Here is a 12,507-nt window from a genome sequence, read left to right as displayed (position 1 = left end):
ACACTAATTTGACAGTGTGTAATGTGTCTTGCTTATGCACAATTATATGTGTACATAACACTCACACGCATCCCCCCGTGTAACATCACTTCTAAACAGATGTAGTGCAGTACACAGGGGATCATCCAATTCCTTACACTTTCAAAACAAAAGAAATTTCTGTAACCCATGTTGTCACAGAATCACAGAATCACAGAATGGCCAGGGCTGGAAGGGACCTCAAGGATCATGAATCTCCAACCCCCTGCCACATTGCAAGGCTGCCAACCTTCCCATTTAATACCAGCCCAGGCTGCCCAGGGCCCCATCCAAGCTGGCCTTGAACACCTCCAGGGATGGATGGGGCATCACAGCCTCTCTGGGCAGCTGTTCCAGCACCTCACCATTCTCATAGCAAAGAACTTCCCCCTGACATCCAACCTCAATCTCCCCTCCATTGTCACCTTAATGTATAACCCATATGTCTTCTTACAGAATGCCTATTTAATCTCCCTATATTTTTAAAGGGGTAATGATGAAAAGTTAATCCATCCCTAGCTTACATGTCGGTATTGAGTTCTTTGAGCTAGAATAGTTTACAATTTATATGCTACTTGGCAGGCTTCCAAATTTTATGGAATGCAATTAGAAAAACAAGCAAGCAAACAAAAAAACCAGCCTTTTATTCTAGTCATACTTAGTAAAATATCAGAAGTCATGCCAAGTCTCACTGTTAACCCCCTTTTTCTTTGCATGCTGAAACCTTTAAACACTAAGAACTTTGAATATTAAGGATTTCTTTCTTTACATTACAAAATGATTTTGTCAGCTTTGCTCTGATCTGTAATAGCTTGTTTTCCCAAGAGTCCAAATTAATATCCCTCTAGGTTCCTAATTAGGTTCCTAATAAAGTTGCTAATACTATAGAGATTAATTAATTTTTTTATCTAGATGCTCACCATCAGCCTTCCATATCAATATTTATTTTTAAATTGTTCTCTGCATTGTCAGAAAAAAAAAGTATTTATGTCCTTGTTTGTCTTTTCCATTCCTTTCTGTGTCTTAGTTTTAATGCTGCTCTTTATTGCACTTTGATGGATATTTTTGCCATGAAATTTGAAAAACTACTTCAAAAGGATGTGAAGCTGTTGTGATGAGGATAACAGTACTGAGAATGTTAACATAAAAATAAACAAATTCAGGAAAACAGCCTTGCAATTTTAATGTTCTGTGAATTACTGCTAAAAAAGACATGTATTTAGTCTTTCTTAAAGTAAGTTCCTGTAGTTCATGTGTCTTTTACCTTGATTATTTTCTTTAGCTCAACTTGGCGGAACTGCTTTATGTGTTCTGTGTGAAAGCAGTAATGTTTTAGCTGCTTGCAAGTCCTTGCAATAGCAATAAAGCACGCTGAAGATTTGTAAATAACTGGCCTGGAAGTTTTGTTAAACTTATTTTTAAGTTTTTAAACATTATTTAGAATCTAATAGGAAAATAAAAACCTGATTTTCAGATATCTATTGAAATAGGAACGATCTTCAGCTGGAGTCAATTTAGAAGCACTGACATTTCAGACAAAATGTGTTTGTGTAAGATAGTGATTCTAAATATCAAGCTGTTGAAATTGCTTTCCAGTATTATTTTTTCCTTGTCTTTGGAGAACAATGAAATCCTAGAAGCAATATCAAATAACTTTGACATGACCTTATGGCACTGATGGGCAGAATTTTTGAGCACTTAAAATTCATTTTACTCTCTGACTGAATTTTCCTCTATCTTTGCTTACCAAATCTTGTATAATTCAAGTCTTGGGAGACTTTTATCAGACTCAACTCTACCAAAATGTTTGATTACAAAAAACTCAAGCAAATACATTTGAGACAGAAATTTAACACTGAAATACTGATTAAAAAAAATAAATACAGGAACATTTGGTGTTGAAACTCTTGTTTATATTCATATAAATATGTGATAAAAAACATTTCTGTAAAATATTCCTCATAATTTTATGGGGAAAAAAAATCATACAGGGATCACATTTGAAGTTGATAACTGTCATCATGCTTAATTTTTTCTGGATTTCTGCAGGTTTGTCTTACGGCTCTAACAGCTGAACACCACTGCCCTATTCTCCTTAAATGTGAGACGGATTGAGGGGTCTCAAAAGGACTCATCTGAAATTATTTTGATGCTTTAAGCCTTTCTTTACTTCAGCTAGGTTTATAAGAACTGTCCTACAGGTTTTTTTTGGCAGTTTCTTGTTCACTCCTATGACAGGATTTGAGATGGGATGGAAGCTGTTCATTTCCTATTGTCTGTCTCAGCACTTGTGACATTTTCAGGCTTTCATGACGAAATTTAACCTTGAATTTAACCTATTTAGAAGTGTGAGTGCCCCATGGGATTGAATTATTAAATTTGTGTATTTTTTACCACTTTTTGCAGCCAGCTGTAACAAACAGTGATATCATGTTTGTTAAAATTCACTGTCCGTGGGAGACGCTGTGCAAATATGCAGAAAGAATGAACATCAGGATGCCTTTCAGGTAAGGTGGAAACTATTTTAATGAACTTGTAATTTATTGCTTAAAATATATTTAAAAAAACCTATAATATTAGTTACTTTAATACTCAGTTTCTTGCCTGTGCTAAACAAATTCCTTATGCCTTTTTTGCAGTAAATATTATTGGAATAGTGAATATCTCCTGTAATAACACTGAAATGTTAAAAGGTTTAAATGTTTATTTTCAACTCAATTCATGTTCTTCTCGAGAGAGGAAAGCTTTGTTGTGTGCTGTAAACCTGTGTGACTCATGGAAAATTCCCTTGCAGAACTCCTTTTTCACTTAAATTGCCAAATTCTCCATCTTTCGTATCCCATAATGTGGCTCTCTTGCATTGGTCCTAAGCCAGAAACTTAGTCATTGTGAAGCATCTTTAGCTCAAACCTGGTTTCAAATACCCAGTTATATTCTGAGTTTCTACATCATCCCATTAAGTGTTCAAAGTCCTTTCCATTAAAAAATATTTTCTGTGACAGTCATCTACTGAGTGCTTAAGAATATTATTATAGTGCCATTTGAGCTCCCCTAATTTGAATGATTCTTGTCTACATTTTAAATATACCTCTGAATGTTTGCGTATGTGTACACAAATACATGTTTATCTAAATTCCCATTCCAGAAGTACTTCTTTCTTGCTTTCAATACTTGACATCACAGAAGTTGGGTTTTAACAGTGATTTGAATTCTTTGTCATTTTAGCAACTTCATAGATCTGTAGGGATCTTCAGGAAAAAAAAAAAAAAAAACAGTCAACTTTCAGAAGACTGCTTTATTTGTAAGCTGCTCATAGTTGTGTTTGTATTCAGTGCTTCACCTTCCTAGTTTGCTTTTGAGTCAAATGCTACTGATCAGAAAGAAGCCTACTGCTCACCTCCAGCTCTGTGAGTAGTATGCACTTGGTCACCATTCTTTTTTCTCTTCTAGAGGATTTAAAAAAGAATTAAAGTGAGATCGCAAGCTAGACCTTGTGCGAATATTTCAAATAAGCTAGTCCTTTAATTGCACTTTTTAAATTACAATTGAACACAATAGTGAATGCAAAGTAGATTCAGATTAGAGCAGAGGTCCATCTTGCTTTGCAAGCAGGCAGTCTGTTCTGTTCAGTACAGGAGCAGAGCAGCATTCCATGATACCTTCTGTATTTCCAGAAGTCTGTGGTTTACTGACATGCCAAGACAGAATTTGTGTTCACCTTTGTTTTTATTAACCTCTGCTAGCCTTTACATGGATGAAAAAGTAGCCACGTGCACTTCCATAACAACAGCCTGCAGTCACACACTGTAGAATTTAGCTTCATGTTCTGCCAAAAGCACTGTCCTTATTTTGTTTTAAGTCTTGAGCTTGCTTATTTAAGTTCAACTTTTCTAAACTCAATGGCACCTATTGTTTCCTGAGCTGTTATCCTCATTCAGTGGGCAAGGGAAGCTCAAATCATACCATAATTGCAATGAACTAGTCCTAAGAACAGGTTATTTGACTTTATCAGAATAATCAGCAGCTTCTGTCTGTTTTGGATACATAACTGAAGAAAAGAACTTAACCTTCCTGGCAGTGTTTCAATGCAGGGAATGCATCATCCTGTGCAGCACTGCAAAACTTTGGCTTTCGGTTATGGTCCTTACAACGCCAAGTATCAGTATCATGAATGAATAATACATGAAGAATAAGTCTCCTGAATTGGACTCAGACTTCTTGGGTTTATTCTGCTGAATGCAGGAATGTAAACACAATCTACAGAGTTATTATATGTGTTAATAAAAATTTCTTTTCCTTAGAAGTAACAATTTTTTGCACAACCAAAGGACTAACCAGCATTCTAGAACCCAATTTTAGCATGGCCTGATGCCTAAATATGTTGGCAGATTCATAATATGCATAATGTAAGCAATATGAGATGGAATTTTTTTCTAGCATTTCAAAACGCTGCGGGAATCAGTTACCTTCAAATATAATAAATGTAAATGCTTTCAAAACTAATTTCTGTTGGGACAATATTTAAATCATGACTTAATTATTATTGTTATTATTATTTTTAAAGGTATTCTTGTGAACTATGAGTCAGGAGAAACAAAACTGAGGTGGTTCTAAATGCACAAAAAAAGCTCGTTTTATCAGTGTTCACAAGTATTTCTTGTGAAACATAAGTTATCCTTGTGTATCGTGAAGTTGTTTCTGGTTCTAACTGGGCTCCATTTGTGCAGAACAGCTAAGAGTGATTTAACTGGAACGTTGGAAGCTTTGAAAAATGAATCAATAAATCTGATGTCTACAGATGCTGTAATAATTCTTTTTGGTTTCACTTACAACTCTACCTAGCTGTACCAAGTGTCAGGCTGCCAACAGCCTACAGATTGCTGGACAGATGAATTTGTTATTTTGGTGTATCTTAATGAATCTTAAATACTGTACAGATGGGCAGTTGCAAATCTTGTTACCTCTGTTGGTTCTGGTTGAATTTATCATCTGATGGAGATTTACATACATCTCCAGAGTGGGAATGCCATTTTTATGTGGGTTAGAATGAAGGATGAGGGAGAATATCAACTGAAAATAATGTTAAGCCTTCATGTTAATGTGTCTACATAAACTTGCTTTCATTCCTCCTAAATAAATGAACCATGTACAAGATGAAAGGATTTAGGCAAGTTTTAAGTACTACATATGTAAGATGGTGTGAAATGAATACAAACACAGCAGCATTTGAACACTGTCTAATGGTGTCTTATGAATGAATCCCTGATCAGATATTATTAGCTACAATACATAGCTGAAATGTAAGTTTTTCTGAGGAACAAATTTCAGTCTTGAAAATACTCTGTTTCAGCTTAATTTTAAACTGTTTTTCATCTTCCTGTCTATGAAAATGCATGTTTTGTATTGTCTGGTGTTCTTTTCCTAATGTATGTGTCCTTTTCAACTGTCTTTTGCTTGATTATTTTCAGCTGATTTTTGCTGTTCTTTCAGGAAAAAATGTTATTACACTGACTGGAGGAGCAAAACCATGGGCAGGTTGGTGGGTGATGTGTAGCTTCTAATATTTCAAATAGTCACCCAGCTAAATAAAATCCATTTGCAGTTGTAAATTTATCCAGGAAACTTGGATACATCACATTATTTCACTGAAAACTCAAAATACGCTAGCTCCAAGTGCTAAAATATTCTGTAACAAGATGCAGTACTTTTAAGTTTTGCCAGTTCTCATTTTAGAAATGCAGATGCGCTTATGCCAGGAAAAAAAGTGACCCTTTTCCTGGCAGCAAAGATTTTATACTGAATCCAGCTCTACAGTTACGTCTTCTCCTACAGAGAGATGTTTCTTTAGCATGTAAGCTACTTTTGAGTGCACGTCTTCAGTCTGAATTCTCTCGTCAGCTATTTTTTGGAGGTGCAAATGTATCATCTCTCATATGCATTCTGTTGATCAGGACTAAATCAATGACAAGCTTTGAAGGCTGGATTGAATTTTTATTTGATAGCTGACAGTAATGTTTTTGCTGCAGTAGAAGACCTTTCACTCTCTGAGCTCTCACAGTATCACCAGGATTGGAAAAGTCCTCCCAGATCATCTGTTCTAACAGTCCAACCTTTCAACCTTTGACTCTGCCATTACTGTAAATGGATCTCTTCCCTGAAAGCCATCCAGCCGTAGCATTGGATGCCAACCTCACCTCCAGTTGCTCCTGGCAGTTAGGAGGGAAGTGAGTGAAGCAGGAGGAGCCTGGGCGAGCCAGGGAACCGTAACTGCCCCCTCCTGCTTTAGTCAGGTGTCATGAAGTCTTGTAAATCCTAATTGCCTGTGGAAAATGTATGAAAGTGTTTACAAGAGAAATCTCCTAAGATTTTTATGTTCTGGGTTTTCTTGAGATGAATCTTTAAATTACATTCGATTTTGGTTCTCCTGCTGTTACTTTAGATGATGAAGAGTTCTCATTATTTTCCACGAACAATTTGCAGAGTCTCATGGTAACAGTTTGCAAAGTAATCAGTTAGCAAAAATAGGCAATGTACTGCTGAACATCAAAGTAAGACAAAATACATAAACAAGTTAAAATGAAACAACCTATAACATAAATTTACAACTGCATTTTTCCTCTTTCCAATCATCCACATGCTTGCTCCATTTTAGTGTGCATTATGAAAAAGTGATGTGCTTCGTAATGCAAAGGCAAAATTAACTGAGCTTACTGCAGAGTTATTTTTTTTAAATCCATCTGGTGAGTCCTAGGTATTAAACAAATTTGTCTTCCTTGTTTAGAAGGACAGATGTCTGAAACGTTGTTGAAGTCATACAGTACCTGTGAACCAAGTAGTAAACAATTTTAATGACAGCTTGAATTTACATTTGAGACAAGTGTTTTTTACCTGTGATTTAACTGGAATTTGGGGCTCTTTTTTTAAAAATATGTTTTCTCTGATATTTTGTACAGTCAGGTGCAGAAAGGAATAATTTTGGGGGAAAAAAAGCTAACTTTAAAATTGCTGACACACATCTCATCATTCTCATTGTTGCTGCTGTCATTGTCTTTTACATCTTAAATCTTCTCAGGTTTAACTTCTCTGTAATTTGTCAAGCATTTCTGAACATTTCTAAGCTAAGTGGGGCTTACAGGAGGTAGGATGGGGAATGTAGATTTAAATCTTTGTACATCAAAGGTAAAATTTTAAAGCCACTGAGTTTCCGTGGTTAAGAATACGGGTAATGCTGTTACATCAGCCTTACTGTGATATATGCGTTTCTCTGAATCTATCAGTGCAGTGTGGTAGATGTGTATGTCTGCACGTCTGTAAGTCTGTAAAAGATTATTTGGAGCATGCTTAAAGCAGTGAAGGTGAATGTAACACTTACTGATAGAATGTGTTTCTTCTACATGATATCTACATGATATCTCTCTCCCTATTTACTTATTTGCATAAATTTACGGTCATGTATGTTAAATTGACCTTGTATCTGCCCTATGAGACATCCCAAAGCCAGCTAAGGTACTCAGCAAGACTTGTAGAACCTCTTGGTTTTTTTTTGTCAGAATATGAGAGGCAAACACAGAAGAAATGGCTGGGTACTGACTGATGTCAAAGCATCCTACATGAGCAGTTGCTCAGTTTTGGTGTCTCATTCCATTATAACCGTGGATTCTGGTCAGAAAATCCAAGTAGTGGTTTCATAAGAAGAAATAATTGCTCCTTTAAGTCAGTGTGGTTAAAGAGTGAATAAGTGACAGAAGATCACTTCTATACACATAACATGTCAATATGGAGGTGCTGTATATCAAGCTGCCTTAACTCCTTGAAACCGCAGTCTCAGTGGATGGCCTCATCATGTTAGATTAGTTCTCAGGGCACCGAATTCACTTACATAGTGCTTCTTTCCACTGGCATCAGCTGAGTAAACATAATCTGCAGGGATTTTTGGACTTAGTTTATTCCAATTCTGTTCAGATCAGACAGGATGTTAAAACCATTTCCTCTTGTCCTATCACAACAGTGATAGGGGCAATATGAGCGTGTTGGCAGAGCTGATTTCTTTAAAATAATCATCAAATACATTATTTTTTTTTTTTTCAGATTTTGGAGAGTAAAAACGATCAAGGCTTTTTACATCATTTTACATTACTTTTTACTAGTCTAAAATAATTTCACAGTATAGAATCTGATATCAGATGCATTGTTCTTCTTCCTGATGTATCTGCATATCTGCCTGTTTTTAAATATATAATAAAAATCAGCATGTTGAGAACAGGAAAATAAAAGACAATCACATGAAAACTTCTTAGATATACTGCGTGTAACTTTGTGCTGGAGAGCTTCCATTGAAACTATTAAGATAATCATCTTGCACGGTAAGATATTGTTTGAGAAGGGATGCATCTGTGTGGGAATTGTTTTCTGTTTCAGCTTTATGAACTCAGTTCATGTGAGTTCTGTTTCTCATAATGCTTAGTATCAAGTGTTTCCCTCAGGTGCAGAACAATTAAATACCTACCATGCACCAACACCTTAGTAAACATGTAGCAAGAAGATATTGAGAATTTTAAATGCAAATTTAAAATGATGATCCCACACTTGGTTTAGTTTTCTCTCTGACATGGTGTTAGATAAGGGTAGAGCTTTCACTGCTTTTGTGGATAATAAGGGTCACTTTTCCACAAAAGCATCTTCTCTGCCTGAGCACAACTTCCTGTGTGCTCACTTTAATTAGGAAATGGAGAACTCTGCTTCTGCTTAACGCAGGGATTCTATATTTATCTCTAGCAAAAATCATGCACTTAGCATTACACTTCTTGTGGCTCCCTCTATGTCAGGCACACGTTGGCACTGAGTGAGGCCCACATCCCACTGAAAAATATTATGGGGGAAATATTTACCAAAATTCCCCCCCCTTTTCTTTTTTTTTTTTTTTTTTCCAGTATCTCTCATTTGATTCTGCTGTCATAAGACATCATTCTGTAGTGAGATCTACTCTTTAAATACACACAGTTATTGCAGTCCAATATAAGAAAAATGCAGGCCAACAAGCTGTGTAAAATTAGAGGAATAAGAAGATAAATTTCAGCATTTGCTTGGAAATAAACTATGCTGCAGTGTATTATTCCATCTATGGACACTGTCCTGAGATACTGTTTAGTCAAAATGCCAGTGGAAGAAAGCCTTTTATTTACCTGTATGTGATCTAAACAGAAATAAAAAAATGTTCTGTTTGTGTTACAATGCTGATTTTTAGAGAACTGCAGGTAGTATAGCTTTTGCTTCATTTGCTATATCGCTATACTGTTTCCTGAGGTAAAGTCAGGAAATTACCTGTTTTCATTGCATTTCTATTATGATGTCACTGAATATTCAATGATGGATATAGAATTAGCCAGTGGATAAGAGCGTGCAAATTTACATTTGTTATTTTCTCAGTTTGCAGAGGAATATGAGAGAGCTGAAAAGTTGGTTGCCTAGAAATCCAATGAAGCTTGATAAGGAGGCCCTACCAGATCTTGAGGAAACAGATTGCTACACAGCACCCTTTAGCCGTGCTCGCATACACCAGTAAGTGTTGGAACTGGAAACACAGCTCCTCAGACCAGAAGGGTTTTCTATTTTCTCTCTCCTCAGCAAGTCCCATAGAGGCAGCCATTAACAGATGGTCACTGGCAAATACCCAGAATCATGTCTGATATTTTCTATGAAATTTACTCTTAAAGCAAAAAATCTGCTCTCTGTTACCTGTTATTGGGTGTTGCTATTTGTTATTTGGTTACAGCTAGTACTACAGGCAAAAGGTTGACTAAAAAATGACCGCCACTTTTTTTTTGGTTTAGAAGTTTGTTTTATTTTCCATTACATTACAAAATGCAAATACTTGCTCAAATTTGCTTACCTTGATTAAATGTTTTACTTAGGCAAAACCTGAGAAAGCTGTTGAAACTGGCAACACCTGGAAATGGGCTAAGTATATTGTCAGGGTTTTTGCTGTCAGCTGTGCATTTTAGAAATGCTGTTGTCTGTGAGAGAATAAGTATATATACTCCGAGGAAAAACTGTATGTGATCACCATCAACGTGCTCATTTGATCTAGTTTAACTGTGTTACAAATTTTTTAAGCAACAAAAGAGTAGAAGTGTTGAAATTCTAGCTGTTTATTTTAAAATTATTTTGTGATACTTATTTAGGAGAGGGAAGTTCATATGAAGTAAAAATGTAAGTTAGAGTGAATAGGTTTTTTTCTTCTCAGTAAAGAAGCTATGTGCAGGCAGACTGACTTCACCCTAGAAAGGCAGAATAATTGCATTATTATCTCAGGTTTTTTTTACTAATTAATTATATTGCATCGGGTCAGTTGCTCGTTCATGGTGCAGTTTTTCAACATGCTCAGCTGACGTGATGAACTGCAGTAGTGTCACCTTTGGCACAGCAGAGAAGGGAAAAGCTCCCACATGTCACATTTCTGGCATTCAGAATCCTCAGCCATCTGGGAATGGCTATTTGTGATATTTGGCTCTATCTTAGGATTCTCTGAGGGGAGGAAGTTGTGGAGCTGCTCCTCAAGCATCCGGTGCTCGCAGACGATCATTATTTCTCCCTGAATGGCAGTAGTAGTAGTTTTGTACTCAGATCTCTCAGTTATGTCATGAATTTCAGAACGATCGCTACTTCTGAAGAGTATTTTTGGTCATTGTTAGGACAGTTTGGAAAAAGCGATATTTTCTGTTTTCTCAACAATCTGTGCTAATGACAATTTTTTGGAGCCTGAGAAGGTGCTTTAAGAATGTCAAATTCTGTAACCAACAGCTGTAAAGCTACAATAAATCGCTGTAAGGAAAAACACATTTAGCAGCTACGATTCAGCACCTATGTATTGCTTTGAGTGTTAAAAGACATCCGTTATTTCAATAGCTTTACCATAAACAACAAAGACAGCTTCTTCAGCAACTCCACAAGAAGTAGAATTGTGCATCACATGCTACAGAGAACCAAGTATGAGGATGGAAAATCCAAAATGGGTGAGAATGCTATATTTTTTTCCTAGCCTGAAGATATGAGAATCTTATATTTCTGCTTGCTTGAGAAACTATTTAGCGAAGTAAAATTTAATTTTGCCATCCCTTGAAGTCTTTGTTCAACCAGTAATACACTTGAATGTATGTTGCGTGCAATTGTTCCATGAAATAGCTCAGTGAATATTAGGAATTGCTTCCACCTTAATACTCGTTTCTTAAATTGGAGAGGTTATAATAGCTTCATGTGATCAAGAGCCGTAAGAGAGATAACTTAGACCTCAGAGAACTGACATGAGTCTTCTAGGACTGGCCATAGAACTGCTATGACCCAGCAGTCCCAGACCAGCAGAATTGATCAGAACTACTCTTCAATTATCTGATGCCTCCATACAGTTCAGAGACAATTGACTTAAAGACTAAATCCAGTTTTTGCCAACACTCTTATTACTCTTATTATCTTATCATATACATTCTGTATTTCAGAAAGTCCAGTTATTCATTTTCTATTAAGAGCAATATATATATATATGACCTTCTGTTTGTCTGTAGGAAGTAAGAATTTAACATAGATGCATACTTACAAAGATGATAGCAATTACAAAATGTTGTTGCTTGAGTTTCTGGGAGAAAAGCAGCAGTAAGAAAATCATAGAAACTGAGGGATGAAGTCAAATGCTATTGAAAGTGATGGTGACAAGTTTCATCTTGTAATTAGTGTAATTTCTATAAATGGATAGATCAGAAATCTGTCATGAGAATTTACTTCTTAGATCAAGTTGGCTACACAAGTATGTCCTTACAGGCTACTGAGTCTTTTAACAGTTATTATTAAGGTTCTTTATTCCTTATTTTTTATAATGAACTTTGATGGTAGAATAAATATGGTTTTAGAAGGACTCTAGGAAAGGATCCAGATCCATTCATCCAGTCATTCAGATCCATCCAGATCTGATCTGACACAAACTCCTTCAGCTGGTTCATATTTAAAAGTAACAGGATATTCTCTCCATGCCTCTCACTGTATGATCATCTGTGTGTTCACGCCAGATCATCTGATCACCCATAAAATCTGTATCCTGTGCTCTGATTAATACAAGAGTGTGACCACCTTCTCACACTTGATCTGGCACAGGCACCCAACTGTGAGAGAAAAGTTGCAGCCGCTGACCTTCAGAATGCTGTAGTTTAACACAACCAGAGAGCTTGAGGGATCAAAAGACCCCGGTGGGTCTGCTGATGATTTTTATATTCAGCAGCATCCTGAATACCTGATAGGAATTTGGATTCTCCTTTTGTGACATGAAGATTCTCAGTGTTTAAAGCTAACTCTATATTGAAAAAATGTCATTGAAACTACTGCATTTCTTTCTTTTTAGGTATTAATAGATTACTAAACAATGGAACATATGAGGCAGCATTTCCACCACATGAGGTAACCTCATTAATTTTGCATTTGGATTTACATTTTGATTAAAACTTG

At 36.1% G+C, this 12,507-nt stretch overlaps 1 protein-coding gene across 7 annotated transcripts in view; it reads left to right on the top strand.

Moving 5' to 3' along the window:
• The window catches only part of ANO3 (anoctamin 3), a 194,979-nt gene that overhangs the window by 140,750 nt on the left and 41,722 nt on the right, over positions 1–12,507 (top strand). For 6 of the 7 annotated variants that reach the window (XM_042837290.1, XM_042837284.1, XM_042837289.1 and 3 more), the window contains 5 exons: positions 2,425–2,525; positions 5,509–5,553; positions 9,445–9,576; positions 10,924–11,030; positions 12,404–12,459. In XM_042837290.1, the coding sequence (XP_042693224.1) occupies positions 2,425–2,525; positions 5,509–5,553; positions 9,445–9,576; positions 10,924–11,030; positions 12,404–12,459 (441 nt within the window). The remainder of the gene's footprint in view (positions 1–2,424; positions 2,526–5,508; positions 5,554–9,444; positions 9,577–10,923; positions 11,031–12,403; positions 12,460–12,507) is intronic. The other variant, XM_042837285.1, reaches the window with a different exon arrangement.

The sequence above is a fragment of the Centrocercus urophasianus genome, unplaced genomic scaffold (assembly GCF_019232065.1).
Source record: "Centrocercus urophasianus isolate 14NV4802_14NV808 unplaced genomic scaffold, USGS_Curo_1.0 seq_7, whole genome shotgun sequence".
Taxonomy (NCBI): domain Eukaryota; kingdom Metazoa; phylum Chordata; class Aves; order Galliformes; family Phasianidae; genus Centrocercus; species Centrocercus urophasianus.
The sequence above is the reverse complement of the archived record's forward strand: the minus strand, read 5'-3'. Positions and strand labels throughout refer to the sequence as shown.